The 14,925-nt window shown below is 38.3% G+C and overlaps 1 protein-coding gene across 1 annotated transcript in view; it reads right to left on the reverse strand.

The window, feature by feature from the left end:
* Nucleotides 1-1,724: 1,724 nt before the first annotated feature.
* The window catches only part of KHDRBS3 (KH RNA binding domain containing, signal transduction associated 3), a 74,139-nt gene continuing 60,938 nt past the window's right edge, over nt 1,725-14,925 (reverse strand). Inside the window, exons 7-9 of the mRNA XM_075827956.1 lie at nt 12,107-12,189; nt 4,671-4,729; nt 1,725-2,365 (exon numbers count right to left, since the gene is read on the reverse strand). Of these exons, the coding sequence (XP_075684071.1) occupies nt 2,274-2,365; nt 4,671-4,729; nt 12,107-12,189 (234 nt within the window). The 3' untranslated portion in view covers nt 1,725-2,273. The remainder of the gene's footprint in view (nt 2,366-4,670; nt 4,730-12,106; nt 12,190-14,925) is intronic.

The raw sequence follows: 14,925 nt of genomic DNA on the forward strand, positions 1-14,925 counted from the left end.
CTACCAATGAGCAGGTCTTTAAAAAGTTACTTTCCAGGGTTTTGCCAATGGGTAAATTTTCATAATCAAACCATATGTCCCCCATATTAGACCATGTAGTCAAACACTTTAAAGAGGTATTCAAGTCTCATGCAGTGAAAGAATACCGATCGGATATGCCATCACTTTCTGATCAGTGGGGGGTCAAGCAAAGTGAGTGGGGCTTTGTTGAAGTCTCTGCACAGCAGGTGGCCAGAAGTGCTGCTGTACAGGGAAAACTCTGAAGGAGCGCTATGCCGTCACTTTAAGAGATGGGAAAGGCTCTTTAAAATAGATTCCTATTTCAGACTTTGGCCACTTTTACGACAATATTTTGCATCAGCATTTGGAAGCCAGAACCAGAAGTGGGTCCAAAGGACGAAAAAGTTGAATCTAAAAATTTGCACCTCTTCCATTTAGATTCTACTCCTAGTTTTGGCTTACAAATACTGAAGAAAATTATGGATCAAAATACTGCAGTGTGAAAGTGGCCTTAAATTGTCATGTATAGGAGGAAACATTTGTTCTGTAATAGGAAATATACCTATTAGCAAAGTGCAGATAGGATTTTTTTTATTTTATATAGGTCTTCCTTTATGGGCACCAATATAATGGATTAAACTATGATCGACAACGTTCGGCCAATTAACCGAACAAAAATAAAACATACCAAACCACAATCTAAATTTAAAAAATTCCATTAAAAAAAAAAAAAATACAAAAATAAATAAATCAAATACGGATTAATAATTTGAATGATGCAAGACACACTTACCTAAAATTCAAAAGGCCCATTCATTTGTCCTGTTCTTCTATATATTTTACCTGCTTCCTGGGGAAAAAATAAATGTATTAAAACGTATTACAAAATTAAAAACAAAAATCCTATATAAATAATATTTTTTTGCCAAGATTACAAAAACTAGAATTAGTAAATTTAGAATTTAACTTTAACTCTGTTGATTGCTAAAGTTTATGAACAAAATAAATTTTCAAACAGCTAGTTATGAAATTTTACAGATGATTTTAAAGGAGAACGGAGATTTTTTTAATGTAATTAGATAAAAAATTAAAAGTTTAAAATGGTCATTTAGGGGACTTAAAGCAAAAATAAAATAAAAAAATGAAAACTTTCTAGTTGGCAGTGTACCTGCTTTTTATGGTTTATATTAAATAGAAATTAATAAATATTAAAATCTTATTTGATTGATTTACCTTTGCAAATGAAGATCGTTTAAAGGGTTACACATCCTCTGCCACGGATGAAAGCGACCTCAATTAGTCATGTCAGAAAGTCTTTAAAAGCTTTGTGCTAATTGCTCCCATCACGGTACGAAGATCTCATTAAAGGAACCAAAATTCTTATAAACTTCAAAGTTGCACTAGTGAAAAAATGCTCAACAAAATGAAAACTCACATTTTACCAGAAAACTCAAAATCTAAATTTAAAACCATTTTAAAATACATTATTTGGTTTGCATCGTTTTAATCTGGTCCTTAAGCAGATCAATACCATTTATACAGCCTTTAAAGCTAAAGTGATGACGTGAATGTATGTTTTAATTTTATACAAATTTTTAAGACAATTTCTACAGTGTTTAGTGTGAACCTTTTAGAAATATAAAAGTTAAAAATATTCCCTGTTTACCACTATTTATTTTATTTTTTTACAAGAATGGCGCATAAAATTACCGTTTCACACACACTTTTTCTTTCAAAAAGTTTATTAGTATTAAGCAACAGTAAACTTTGCTCAACACTACAGTACATTTCAAGACTCGTTACAAAAAGATACCACATTATTTCCATTTGTGTTTTTTTTTTTTCATTTATGCAGATTTACAAGAGAAAAAGTAGCAAATCGTTAAAATAAAGCGGATAGAACTTAAAGTTTGTCAAAACCCTTTAAAATAAAAGGTTACGATTAGGTTAACGAATGGATTAACATGTTTAGTCGATCTAACTGGTTTAACACTAGTTAAAAGTTAAATTCATCCTTTTGACCACCTAATTTCCAATACAGACTACTGTATATAACAAGGTTGGTTTACAATTGTTTTGTTCATTTGGTCTTTCAATGATCAAAAAAAAAAAAAAAAAAAAAAAAATTAAAGAAAGTTTCGTTTCAGTCCATCCATTCATTCACGTTTAGAACGGTTTTAATAAAAAGGTAATGAGCGTTCATAGAAAAAAAAATTACTTTGAACAGTAAACAGGGCTGGAGAAGAGGGCATATTTCACGTCAGACTGTACAATCAGTATCTTGCATATGGTTGATCTCTGTAGGCTCCTTTTGTGGCTCTTGTGGAAGCAGCCTTGTGTCTGGAATTTGACCAATCTTCTTGTCCTTAAAAAAAATTACATTAAAAATATTGCATAATTTATTATATAGTGGTAGTTTATTATTTTAGATTTAAAAAAAACAAAAACAAAAAAAAAACACTGGTACAAAATATTAATCTCAACGATCATAATCAGATTTTATGTAATTTTTTTTTCTAAAAACAGGACCTGGGACCTCTAGCAATCAGCTGTGTTTGCTTGGGAAATATCACTAGCTCGTGTAATACTTTAATGAGATGACACCCCCCCCCCCCACCCAGTATGGGAGCTGCTTGGACTTTGGAATTTCTGCTCTCATAGAATCTCTCATTAACGAGACAACCACTAAGAAAATATAAAAATAACAGTAAATATCCCCAAAATAGTTTTCTTATGGTTTTAATATTTAAAAAAAAAAAAAAAAAACACCACGAGTGAAAAAAATATGGTGTTAACACTTCACTGTAGATTTGCACAAACTACAAAAAAAAATAAAAAAAGACTGTTGTCCTATATAATCCTACAAATCCATACAGTCTTCACAATTATGTCTTTGGGGGAACAGTTCGTGTTATGTATACATTATTCTTTTGTGTGGATAAAGCAACTTTTAGCTTTGTGAAAAGGGCTGAAATTGACAAAAAACAAAGAAAAACCAACGTATATTTTTGTTACATAAATAAACTATACAAGGTCATTCTATAAACAAGGAGGCAGTGACTTCTGTGACTGACCTTAGCCGCTCATGCATAGTCCATTTACTGAATTTTATGAATTTGCTTGAGGTAATTATATATATCTATATTGGTGAAAAATAGTTCACCTTGATTAATTCTGTTCTGTATCCTAAAGTTAAAAGTGGATGTCCAGTGCCAAGCATTGCTATGCCCTACTAATATTCCCTCAGTAATTTCTATGAGAAAGAGGCGTAGCAAACAAAAAAATAAACAACTAGATCAAATTAACTAAAATATTTTTTTATTTTGTTATCCACTGCCCTTCCGAATCCTAGTTGCCTTAGGCCTTATCCACAGGAGCGTATTTCACGTCTGTTACGCACGTTAAAACGGACGTCACGCGGACGTATGAAATTCAATGGGGCCATTCAGACATTGTGTTTTTCACGCAGCGTGTCCGCGTGTAAAAAAAAAACGCAAGCGCGAACCCTACACGGATGTCACACTGAACTGCAACGCAAGAAAAATGTTGCGTTTTTTACGCGCGCAAAACAGACACGTTCGTGTGAATAAGGCCTTCGTCATCTGCTTCGGTGGTCAAAACATACAGCCTATTTACATCCAGTCTATATATTAGTCAATCTCCACTGCTATAAGAAACATTACAAAAACCAGCAAAAACTTTCTAAAGCTTTAACAAGATAATGGAACAAATATCAAATATGGAACAAAAGCAAATAACCTATGGAAAGAAAAATCAAAAAGCTATTGTATCCGGAACTTCATGCGCAAGTGTGAAAAACGTATGCAAAACAGAAGAAAACAAGACTCCAGTGCCACCTATCGGAGGCTTTCATGGAAGACAATATTGACCCCTTGAAGGGTCACAATCAGTATGTGTAGCTGAATGTCCCTCCCGGAGCTCTGCAGGACCGGCTTCAGGCATCATACGGACTTCGCAACCGGACAGTCTTGTCTGATTCAGCATCACCTGTTGTAGGCGCGTATTCCGGGAGATGCAGCCACAGAGATCACGATAGGGACACTTAAATAGCCTCTATACGTGGTTTGGTTATTAGTCAAACCAGAGAAACTGGTCTCTAGACAGTTTGTTCAGTTGTTGCCCCTCAACAGTCCAAAGTAGGGTCCTGTTTGGCTGTGTGAAATGCCATCATGCTTCACTAGTGCACTGGACCTTAAGAGCGGCCATGGCTAATGCAAAGGTGAATAAAAAAAAAAAAAAAAAAAAAAAGGAGGCACTTACAGTTTTTGGGGAGGCTTTCCTGGGAAGAAGGGTTGGGGCTTAAATGTCTATTCACTCAGAATATGGGAAAACTTTTTTCGTTTTTTTTTTAAGACTCACATGTTTGGAGGAAGGTCTCAAACTGCACCTAGCTCATTGACGGGTCGAAGTCAATGACGAGTCAGACAAATGACAGAGTAGTCACCTATAGTTGGCACTGAAAATACTATTTTCATATTTGATTATGCTTTTAGAAATTGTGGAATTGATGCTTAACCAACAAGATGAAAGTTATTCAAGAAATCGGCTGCTTTTGCTTTATTTTTGACTTCCACAAAAAATCCACAGCGCCCACTGATAACGTCCCTACTGGCATTTGGACCAAAAATTTGTATTTTGCATCTACTCACCATAGGAGTCATAGGAGTCTTCTTCAATCCCGTGTCCATAATCATAATAATCCCCCGTGCTAAAAGGAAGAAAACAACAAATCAAGCACTCCATATAGATCAGAACACAGCATTAGGCCTTGTTCACACAACTTTGGTGCAGTTTTTGAATGTATATTTTTGTTCTAATGTATCAAAACCAGAAGCGAATCCTAAACAGAAGGGGGGGGGGGGGGGAGTGGAAACCCAGAAACTGAACCAAAAAAACTGTACTGTGTGAACTTGGATATATTTTATTCAAAGAAACCTTTCAAAACAGTCACCAAGCTTAAAGGAGAAGCAGCTTGATTAGATGAATAAACAAATTAAATTTGAGAATACCAAATCTGTATGAATTTAGGATGGATTTAATTTGTACTCCTTAAATTTTTATTGAAAGCTTTTTATCCACACAAGAATCATAAAACAGTCATAAGAAGTATTATATTGAGGTAAGGATAAGGCACCGGTGAATATCGATCTCTGATGTCAAGACCTATCGAGTACATATCCTACGATGTCTGCAAACGCATACATACATAGTTTATGCTGACTGGAATGAAGGCATGGAATCAAAGTAAGATGAAATGCAGTCCCAGGATGAATGACAATGTACAACGAGACGGATATAAAAATAATATTGTTAAGATTAAAGACCAAAAAGAAGAGACAATTTTTTTTTTAAATGATCAAGTAGATCGATCGGTTAGGAGAAGACTATTTTCTGGAAGAACCAACCAGCTTCACCATTCCTGTGTATTGAGGGCATTTAGGAATCATCTTTTCATAGGAAGAAGTGATATAAATCATGGAGATGATTTCTCACAAAGCAGGGCTATCTACTCTTTTCTGTGTGATAGCCTTCCAAATAGATTGGCCAACGTGCAGAAACCACTCTCCCAGCGCTGGGTGAATTAGTTACCCCTAAAAATAGTAATGCTAGGAAGGGGTAGAGGTGAACTGACTGTCGGAAAATTTGAGAAATCAGCCGAAATATTGACTGCCATAAAGGGGACAAAGATCGGCAAGACCATACAATATGGAATAGTGTTCCTTTATCCCCATTTTGCACAATTGTTGCTTCCAATTTTGTGGCAGCAGTTTGGGGGTTGGCCGTTTCCTGTTTCAGCATAACTGTGGCCCAGTGCCTACAGCGAGCTCCATAAAGACATTGGATGAGGAGTTCGGTGTGGAGGAACTAGAGTGGGTTCAGAGACCTAACCCTTAAACCCATCCAACACATTTGAGATTAACTAGAACACAGATTGCAAGCCAGACCCTCTCCTCCAACATCAGAATCTGACTAATGGGCACCAAATCCAACAGACACTCCAATCTTCTGTAAAGTCTTCCCAGAAGAGTGGAAGCGGTTATAGCTGAAAAAAAAGGGCTAACTCTATATCAACAGCCGTCATTTTGTGATGGAAATGTTCAAGCTTTTATTTATTTACATCAATCATGATTACCAGATGGATACTAGACCCAGCACAACACGAACAGTCAAACTTGCCACTATAACAGGCCCAATTTCCCCTATTATATTTACTAGCAGTTCTAGATATAACTTACGCTATCAAAATGCATCACGCCAAACAATCAGCTTGGACTGCAATATCTGTTGACCGCTTTACTTGCGACCTGCAGCTTCCCTGCAGGTACATAAGTTTACAACCAGATTATTATAAATCGCATACTGTATATCTACACTTGTAGAAACTGGGCCTCCCATTATGATGCAAGGTTTTGCGACCCAGGACTGAAGGTCGTTTCCCGGCCACCCAAATTGAAGGACCCTTGAGGCAAAAATTCCAACTACTTTGAAGAGGGGAGCCCTGCACATTTATTTGCAACATAACAAAGGTGATTGGTCCAACCAGACTGGACCCGATCTCTCCAAGTGTTCGATAGCAGCTATGTATGCCCATCTCTACATCAGTGTCCAACATACGGAATTATAGATCCACACACACACACAAAGCCAGTATCAAGAGTCAAACTGGTTAAAGGGGTTATGCTACCAAAGCAAGGATCAAGTGAACAGGAGAGCCATGTCCCCTGACTGAACAGTGGGGACCCCCAATCTCTTAATTTTGATTCTTCTCGCGATTCCTAGCGATCAAATAAGTTGTTGTGGTGGAAAACCCCTTTTAAAGCGACCCTCCGGTCCCGAGAGAGCTTTAATATGATGGTGTATATGGATTAATAATATCTGATGCCCTCCGCCATTGAACCACCGTTTTAGGGTCCCCTCTGCACTGTCCCAAAATGGCTGCAGTGCTGCTTAGACTTGGAGTCGGAGACACTCCCCTGTAGTCTGATTGGCCAGAGCTGCTCACAAGGACAGTTCTGTCCAATCCGTGACCAGAGTGAGTGTCTTAGTCTGAAGCTCTGTGGCCATTTTGAGACAACACAGAGGGGACCCTAAAACGGCAGATCCACTGCAGTGGGAGGCAATTAGAGGGTACCAGGTAATAGTACTCCATATACACCATCACATTTATAATTTTGTCCTAAGACTGGAGGGTCACATTCATGACGTGGACAGTTAAGGAATTCAGCTTTTTTTTACTGCTTTTTAGAATAACCTACATCCTCATGACAGGACTCTTGCCTTGACATCTTAATTCCACAGCATCTGTCGGGTCCGAGAATGGCCGATTAGAAGTGCCTCTGTAGCCATTTTACTGCTATTAAGCAGATGGCAATGCTAAATCCAAATGATGTAGTGCAGAGCTCTAGTGGGTTTCATATTTGTGTAGCAATTTTTCAAACCAGCCAATATAAATCTTCTAGAAAACATAAAACGGAAACTAGAGACAAACACTTCTGTTTGGTTACGGAGGTCCATACGGCTTACATAAATTAGAAGTAAATCAATCAGAAGTGGCCGTACGGCAGACTTTATATCTTAAGGTAGTAAATATTCTGCACCAGACAATCTAATGTTGAAATACGTTAAGAAACCTTTGTTCTCTAGCATTTGACAGCTTTAAAGCCTTGCTACAAGATATTCGAATAAAAGGATTTTTAAAGGGGCATCAACTCGAACAGTTCTCAAAGACCGGGCATTTAAAGTCTTCCTGCACAAAATTATAGATCTTATATTATCGCATCCACATGTACATGTACATGATAGCGGTCTCGCGGGCACAGGTGATCGAGCGTCACTCTGCCGCAGCATTGGCCATGATCAGAGAACACTCCGGATTCAAGCATTTAAAACTTCAGCACCGAGATCGGTAGCATTCTCGGTGCTGCCATAGGGTGGTGCCCTTTGTGAAAAATGACCGCTGCTACTGCCGCATATAATTTGCTGATGCTAGCGATCGTATGCCAACGGTATACTAAAAAAGGCCCCCAGGTCCATCTAGTGCGCACGCCTGCCAGTGCATACTACGGTATGCTCCAGTAGGCGGTCTGTTCATTGTATATGCACAGACCCCAATGTAATGTCAGGGAAGTATGATAAAAAGAAAAAAGTCCCATTATGGGACTATCAAAATATATAAAAACCATTTGTTTAATTGGATATATTTTTTTATTTAATATGTATATTATGTGTGAACTTTTATTAGATACTCTCATACACGAAAACACTCATGCAATAAGTTAATCACTTAAAAGAGGCTCTGTCACCACATTATAAGTGGCCTATCTTCTACATAATATGATCGGCGCTGTAATGTAGATTACAGCAGCGTTTATTTAGAAAAACAATCATTTTTGACGGAATTATGACCTATTTTAGCTTTATGCTAATGACTTTAAGAGACAACTGGGCGTGTTTTACTTTTTGACCAAGCAGCGTCATACACTTCTCCCCATTCATTTACTCTGCGCATAGTGATCTTACTAGATCACTATGTGCAGCCACATACACACATTAACGTTACTGAAGTGTCCTGACAGTAAATAGACATCACTACCAGCCAGGACGTGATGTCTATTCACAATTCTGACACTTCGGTAACGTTTGTGTGGGATTTACAGCACAGCACAGCGAGATCTCGCGAGATTACGCTGTAAATCATAGCCCAGCGTGATCTCGATGTGATGTGCTCTAAGTCCCACACAAACATTACGGAAGTGTCGGGCTTGTGATTAGACATCCCGTCCTGGTTGGAGGTGATGTCTATTAACTCTCAGGACACGTCAGTAACGTTAATGTGCGAGTATGTTACTGCACATCATGATCTAGTAAGATCACGATGTGCTAAACGAATGGGGAGAAGTGTGTGACACTGATTGGTCAGCGTCATACACTCCTCTGTACAGCGCCCACTTTGTCAACCAGTAAAACACGCCCAGTTGTCTAAGAGGAAAGTCATTAGCATAAAGCTAAAATAGGTCATAACTCCATCAAAAATGATCGTTTTTCTAATTAAAAAAACACTATTGTAATTTACATTACAGCACCGATCACATTATGCAGAAGATAGGGCACTTATAATCTGGTGACAGAGCCTCTTTAAGGTAAATCGTTTTTTAATTTTTATTTTTTTACACGGTACACTATCGCGGAAACACTTTTTTTTTTAAAGCAGTCAGTCATTCAAAGAAATTAAATATATATATTAAACAAATTCATATATACCCAAATAATGCAAAAAAACACAAAAAACAAACAAAACACTAATTTATCCGCAAAAGCAAGGCTCAAAATAGATGTAGTTATAATATCGGAAGTAATGGCTTACAAAGTATGGGGAAAAACCTCAAGTTTTTGTGGTCCAACACAAAGTGGGGTTAAGGTCATGGGCCCCTCCCTTATCCACCACTAGCACCATAATACACTTGACTTGGGTTGATGACTTGCATTTAAGGAGCACTTAACACTTCCAGGCTCTACTATAACTGACCACGGGCTCAAGCTCTTGGGTAACGTCCCAATCGTCCGTGCCCCACTTGGTGTCTAATAGATTGAAATGCTCTAAATGAGATGCTATGTAAAGTAACCAATTACAGTAATTTTGCCTTTCAGACTTGCGAACCTCATTTATTAACTTCAAAAGTAACTAAAACGCGCTCGGTCCTAATGTTTTATCCCGCACAGTGTTCTCGAACTATCGAGTCCCAACACAGTTCAACACATTGAATATGGAGGCACTTAAAAATACTGCATTAAAAATTGTACAGTTTATGTAGAATAAATCTAAAGGTAAAGTGGGGTCCCTTTGTAACTACATTATATTGTTTATTTTGTACTGATCCTACGTTACCATCTGTATTTCACTCCAGCAGAATTGTGAATGCAGCTCCCAGCAGTCCATGCAAATAGGGGGACAATTGGTGCTGCATAATGAAACGGTTATATGAGCTAAGCTATTAGGGGCTGTCAACAACCTTGTTGGTTTCCAATAGCAACAAGCAGAATTGCGAGTGCAGCTCTGGAGTAGAATACACACTTTACTTCAGGATCATTACAGGATAAGTCGTATAATGGACTTACAATGTTAGTCTCCATAAATAAATGTAGTTGTATGAAGGAATATGGTGAAGTTCCTTTTAATAATAAATTATCTTAAAACAGGGTTTTCTACTTTGACAACCGATGACCTATCCACCCGATAGTGCATCAGTATAGGATTCGTGCACGTCCGACACCAGCACCTCGCACTGATCCGCCACTCCGGCTGCCTCCGGGCACCAGATGATATTGCCGGAAGCAGATGGCTACGGTCAAAGAATAGTGGCTGAGCTGCAGTTCTGCCGAATGGCCGCTATGCAGTGGTCGAAGCAATCTGCTTTCAGCTCCAACTACTGCATACCGTTACAAAGATCCAGTGCATGGAGGTAGCCGGGTGGCAGATCAGTGCAGGGTCCGGGTGTCTGACATGCACCGATCATCCACCAGATAGGTCATCAGTATATGATCGTCAGTCGTCAGAAAGTGGAAAACCCCCTTTAAAATTGCCTCGCCTATGTAGACAACATGGTATCTTCAGCTGCCGAGTCAATAGAGCGAAAGTAGTGTCACTCAGCGCAGGGTGGCTGCATCCCTCTTCCCCATGAAAACGTAAACCTGACATGTTCCATCAAGTCTTGCTTTAAGACTAGTAAGCGAGATTTCAAATTCTTGTTAGGGTGGTCCCCCCTCTAGATAGCCCATGCCAGACACCTTCATGTTGCATTTCCAAATAAGCAATATTAGTAGTAGCAATTCCCTTTTGTAACAGGGCAAACATTTCACTTCGTGAATTGATAGTGGTGGGCAAAAAGTTGTGGTGGGGGGGGGCAAAATACTCAAGCATCTAAGTTTTACGTTTCTACACCCCCTACATGTTATTGGAGGTACTCCACTATTTTTGAGAAGGGTTACTTTAAAATACAACAGTCCCAAATCTCAAACACGAGCCTCAGAATAAAATTTAGGTTTTTTAGGCTATGGTCTTTAAGAAAAAAAACAAAGTATAACAAAAACCAAATCTGTTGTATTGTTAAATTAAACTCCTATTCTTAAGCGGGGACAGCAGAACGGGTGCGTACAACCATAGTTCCTTAGACTGGTTTACAGAATAAAAAGACCTATGGGAAATATACAGAATGGGACAGATTTACTAATACAGTCTAAGACCGTGTAAACATAAACCAGGCAGTCCGAAGAGGTTCCACATTTTTCAGTGGCACACTCAGAAATTTGACGCCTCTTCCTAGACATGCTAGACTATTCTCTTCCTTATACTACCACTTGGTTGGGTTAGTTTAAGTCAATTTTGTGCAATTTTAGCCCATATGAGCCACACCCCCTTTCCGCTAAACCACGCCCCTTTTGGGTACAGCGTCAAATTGTTAATTGTGCCGCATGCTACGTGTACCAGAAACCTGGTTAAATTTAACCCAAAATTTTAACAGATTTTGAAGAGTAAACTTGCCCCAATGTTTCAGGTACCTGTAATCTGATATCTGCTACGATCACGAGAGCCAACCCATTTTCTTTTGCCACAAGAAATTATAATTGGAGGACTAAGGACACGAGCACTACATGCATATTCTGGCCAGGGGTTCTCAACCTAGAGTCTATTTATCTGAAGTAGTTTTTTATTTTTATCATTCATATTTAATTTTAGGATTCCTTTAAATGTGGATTTTCCCAAGTCAAACATGAGCCAATTTAAGAAGAAAAGAAAAACACACACACACACACACACACCAAAAACAGCTAACAGTGGGAATCGGTTTTCTAACACAGATTATTTTTTTTCCTCCAATGAATGCCACAGTTCAATAGCGAAGAAAAGTCCCAGGAGCACCGCAGCTATAAGGGAAAGTGCTCGGAAAGCAGGTTGGAATATGTTCTCATTATGATAATGAACGTCAACGCTTGCAAAGAAACGGTTATTGAAAACAAATTCCTCCATAACCAAAAACTGCCCACTCGTCAGGAAATACTAGAACAGCCCGGCGCCAGCTCCACTTACCTCTGTACTTGTGAATTATAGTTGTTGTCGTAAGAATCATAGCTTTGCTCATCATATGCTGTTCCATAACCATCATCGTAATCCTAGAATTAAAGAGAAACATTTATAGAATGACAACGAATCTAAAATTAAATCAGAGCCTTAACTGGGCTCAAATGAAAAAAATCTGTAACAGGACCCCCCCACCTTCTAAGTGCCATTTACAAAACTGGTGTAATGTGGCAGAGGTGTCTTTAGGCCCCAGGACCTGGGTGTGCATGCTACCTTTGCAACCCCATGGCCAAGCCCATGATATATATTTTTTTTTATTTATTCATTCACAGCAGAGGTCGCCCCTGCTACATACAAGAGCTGAATTTAAACAAACAGTGACAAAGGAGTCATTTTCATTTCCTTCATTCGGATATAACAACTCCCCGCGGATACCAAGTTTCTTGTTTATTACCGTGACCTCCTTAGTAATACTCAACTTGGCTCGCCTCAAAACAGGACTACAAAAAAAACCAAAAAAAATAAATAAAAAAACAGCGTGGGAGAGAGTTACTTCAGGTTATTCTTTAATAAAATGGAAATAAAGTTCAGGATATAAAAAGTATCTGCAGAAAATGTTTAAATAAAGGATTGTGTTTGTAAACGGGATCACATTCTGCTGACATTTTATTTGTCACTATCGTATATGGATCATTTTCTTAAAAGGGTTTAAAAGGATGCATAAAAAAAAAAAAATTCTAATATACTTTCTGTACTAATTATGGAGGTATGAACCTGTTAAGTTCTGAAAAAAGTTAGCATGCAAGGAATCAGATTGAGGGCTACGGTGTCTTTGTTACTTGGTAGGGGGAAGAATGGTGGGGGGGGGGGGTGAAATCTTGCAAGATCAATGCCATATTCTCTAACAATTGGGAGGTTATGTAGGTGTGAGCCAGGTCCAGGGGATGGGTCTCCTATTTTATGGAAAAATACTAAAATTAATCTCAAAAACTTTGTAAACTTGCAGATTTGAAAATTAGGTATTTTGGAGCTGTATTTGTCCCATTTAAGGCAATAGGGGCTCACAGACTGAACCCTTTTAAACCGTATATAAAAACAGACCTCTACTTAAATTGCATCTTCCTTTAACTCTTATCTAGCAAATATTTATTTAGGGTGAGAATATATATTAATTTTACTGTAATAGAGTTTTTTTATTTCCTTTTATTAAATCGTAATTACTAGAAGGAAATATCAGTACGGGTGGATTGTTACTTTTATATTTCATTTATACAAACAAGTTTGTAACCTTGTAAGCTGCTTCTATTTTAGTCTGTAACCAGTGGTTTCAATATCCCTCGGCATGTCTAATAAGAAGGGTTTCTTCTCCCTAGGTCCCTTATGGAGAGGGGGAGTAAAGTGGAGGCTATTTTGGACCCATGAAGAAGAAGAAAAAAAAAAAAAACAAGTCAACAGGCCAAACATACATAAAGGATAACATACACGGAGGAATGGGGCAGCAGGTGCAGACGTTCCCTGCCATTCAATATCTATATAAACGTCACACCTCATCATACATGGTCTGTCTGCTCATTTCACAGAAAAACTAATGGTCACAATGTCCTTCCAATAGATTAGGCAGATCTTCAGCATAATCATGACACATGATCAACATAAGAACAAATTACAGGCATTGGTGGAGTTTTAAAAAGTTATTTCAAAAAGGGAACCTGTCCGTAGGTTTGGAGCCACTAAACCACCGGCATGCCGTTATGCCATTGGGGTTTAATGTTCCAAACCGGTCTACTAAATTTTCCTGAAAAGTCGAAATTTTTGGGTAGGGTAAATTACAACTTACCAAAGGGAGTCTGGTATCATCATCATCATCAGGAACAACAAGCAGAGGACAGTACACCTCGATTCACTACACATGTGCAGTATACTGTCCTCGCACGGTCATGTGTGCAACGCTGCTCCCGGTCTACTCTCTGTAGGTTGTAATTTACTTTACTAACTATTCCCTAAGGGTATGTTCACACGGCAACGCCAAATAGTAGAAAACATTCAGACGTTTTTACAAGTGCACGTGTTTTTTGCGGCGTCTTTTAAGGACGTACACTGCCGTTCAAAAGTTTAGGGTCACTTAGAAACTTCCTTATTTTTGCAAGAAAAGCACAGTTTTTTTCAATGAAGATAACATTAAATTAATCAGAAATACACTCTATACATTGTTAATGTGGTAAATGACTATTGTAGCTGCAAACGTCTGGTTTTTAATGCAATATCTACATAGGTGTGTAGAGGCCCATTTCCAGCAACCATCACTCCAGTGTTCTAATGGTACATTGTGTTTGCTAACTGTGTTAGAAGGCTAATGGATGATTAGAAAACACTTGAAAACCCTTGTGCAATTATGTTAGTTTTGCTGTTTAGAGGAGCTATAAAACGGACCTTCCTTTGAGCTAGTTGAGAATCTGGAGCATTACATTTGTGGGTTCGATTAAACTCTCCAAATGGCTAGAAAAAGAGAGCTTTCATGTGAAACTCGACAGTCTATTCTTGTTCTTAGAAATGAAGGCTATTCCATGCGAGAAATTGCCAAGAAACTGAAGATTTCCTACAACAGTGTGTACTACTCCCTTCAGAAGACAGCACAAACAGGCTCTAACCAGAGTAGAAAGAGAAGTGGGAGGCCCCGCTGCACAACTGAGCAACAAGACAAGTACATTAGAGTCTCTAGTTTGAGAAATAGACGCCTCACAGGTCCTCAACTGGAAACTTCATTAAATAGTACCCACAAAATTCCAGTGTCAACGTCTACAGTGAAGAGGCGACTCCGGGATGCTGGC

Source organism: Rhinoderma darwinii, chromosome 5, assembly GCF_050947455.1.
Source record: "Rhinoderma darwinii isolate aRhiDar2 chromosome 5, aRhiDar2.hap1, whole genome shotgun sequence".
NCBI classification, from domain to species: domain Eukaryota; kingdom Metazoa; phylum Chordata; class Amphibia; order Anura; family Rhinodermatidae; genus Rhinoderma; species Rhinoderma darwinii.